The 2,197-nt window shown below is 40.5% G+C and overlaps 1 protein-coding gene across 1 annotated transcript in view; it reads right to left on the minus strand.

Moving 5' to 3' along the window:
* LOC105512327 (chromosome unknown open reading frame, human C11orf80) overlaps positions 1-1,985 on the minus strand; it is an 82,737-nt gene extending 80,752 nt beyond the window's left edge. Inside the window, exons 1-2 of the mRNA XM_011942761.1 lie at positions 1,934-1,985; positions 1,357-1,410 (exon numbers count right to left, since the gene is read on the minus strand). Coding sequence (XP_011798151.1) covers positions 1,357-1,410; positions 1,934-1,946 — 67 coding nt within the window. The 5' untranslated portion in view covers positions 1,947-1,985. The remainder of the gene's footprint in view (positions 1-1,356; positions 1,411-1,933) is intronic.
* Positions 1,986-2,197: the final 212 nt, after the last annotated feature.

The raw sequence follows: 2,197 nt of genomic DNA on the forward strand, positions 1-2,197 counted from the left end.
ACTCTGTCACCCTGGAGTGCAATGGCATGATCTTGACTCACTGCAGCCTCCACCTCCTGGGTTCAAGTGATTCTTCTGCCTCAGCCCCATCAAGTAGCTAGGACTATAGATAGGCGTGCACCACCATGCCTGGCTCATTTTTGTATTTTTAGTAGAGATGAGGTTTCATCACGCTGACCAGTCTTGAACTCCTGACCTAGGTGATTCGCCTGCCTTGGCCTCCCAAAGTGCTGGGATTACAGGCATAAGCCACTGGGCCTGGCCACAGTATATTTTCTTAAAGCAAGGACAGATGCAAACTTTTAAAAATCTACTAATATTCCAGATTTAGTCTGGGAAAGTTTGTTTTAAAAAGTTATTCTGTAAAACTCGTAAATTAACAATTCATTAGGAAAAAATAGGCCAATGGACAATACTTATGAAGCAAACAACCATAAGAAATAAAAATGAAAGCATTAGAGTTCTAAGATCATTTTGGCCTTCTTAAAATAAATGTTATGGCCTTTGGCTTGTAGAGTATTCTTAAGTCAAAAAAATAATACAAAGAAATTCTGCCAGGCGTGGTGGCTCACACCTGTATTCCAGCATTTTGGGAGGCTGAGGCAGGCGGACTGCCTGAGCTCAGGAGTTCGAGACCAGCCTGGGCAACACAGTGATCAACACAGTGATACCCCATCTCTACTAAAATACAAAAAATTAGCCGGGCATGGTGGCACGCACCTATAGTCCCAGGACTACTCAGGAGGCTGAGTCAGGAGAATTGCTTGAACCCAGGAGGCAGAGGTTGCAGTAAGCCAAGATCGCACCACTGCACTACAGCATGGGTGACACAGTGAGACTCCATCTCAATAAATACATAAATAAATAAATTCTTAAAACTAAGGTCAGCAAAAATTCCTAAACCATACCAACTTTGGCATATAATGTGGAAAACATTATTACTGCTAGTCAACCATTTATAGTAAAAGCATTCTCCACACGTTCTTTCTTTGAAGTAGATAGAAACAAATATCTACTAAAATTTTTATTTTACATCTGGGATAATTTTCTCTGAAGTTGTAGAGAGAGTATATAGAAAAGCTACAGTGATCTAGATATCTTGTCAATTCTATACAGTTTTATATTAATAGATCATCTTTTAGTAAAGAAGCCAGATAAAATGTAGGATAAAGTACTGCATGAGACATAATTATGTTAAAAAATTATTATTTATCTGAAATTCAAATTTAAGTGGGTGTCCTGTATTTTTATTTATAAATCTGTCAACTCTTTCTTTCAATATAAATTTGTTTCAGAAAATATCAAATTAATTGTTGGGAAGCGAGTCAGACTCATGGAAGTTAGGTAATTCTTTACCTTTCAGGAACTTCTTGAGGACCATGCCACCAAAAAGGCTTCCTGCAGAAGCAACTGTAAGAAACAAAGAAATATCACAAATAAGTAAATGTATTCTACTGAAAGAATCAAATGGGAGTCTAAAAAACTGCTTATAGGCCGGGCGCGGTGGCTCAAGCCTGTAATCCCAGCACTTTGGGAGGCCGAGACGGGCGGATCACGAGGTCAGGAGATCGAGACCATCCTGGCTAACATGGTGAAACCCCGTCTCTACTAAAAAATACAAAATACTAGCCGGGCGAGGTGGCGGGCGCCTGTAGTCCCAGCTACTCGGGAGGCTGAGGCAGGAGAATGGCGTAAACCCGGGAGGCGGAGCTTGCAGTGAGCTGAGGTCCGGCCACTGCACTCCAGCCTGGGCGACAGAGCGAGACTCCGTCTCAAAAAAAAAAAACTGCTTATAGACACAGAACATTTGAAAAGTGACCACTACTAATAAGTTTGGTAAAAATGGAAACATCAAAGAAATACTATAACGGTACAATGACTGTTTTGGAGAAAAATACCTTCTTAGAGATAACCAAATAGCAAGTCTTTTCACCTATATTCAACATCCACCCACAATCAACACCAGGACTGCCTCTTTGGATGATACTCTACTTGACAGAAAAAGATTATGCGAAGACTGAAAATTGCAGCTAGTAATCAGAATATATCATGTCAATAACTCATATCCTAATATAAGATTCAATTAAAACTTTGGCTCTTCTTTTAATCAATTTTACCCTTAAATAGAAAATACGGCCGGGCGCGGTGGCTCAAGCCTGTAATCCCAGCACTTTGGGAGGCCGAGACGGGCGGATCA

The sequence above is a fragment of the Colobus angolensis genome, unplaced genomic scaffold (genome assembly GCF_000951035.1).
Source record: "Colobus angolensis palliatus isolate OR3802 unplaced genomic scaffold, Cang.pa_1.0 Scaffold21, whole genome shotgun sequence".
In the NCBI taxonomy this organism is placed as follows: Eukaryota; Metazoa; Chordata; class Mammalia; order Primates; family Cercopithecidae; genus Colobus; species Colobus angolensis.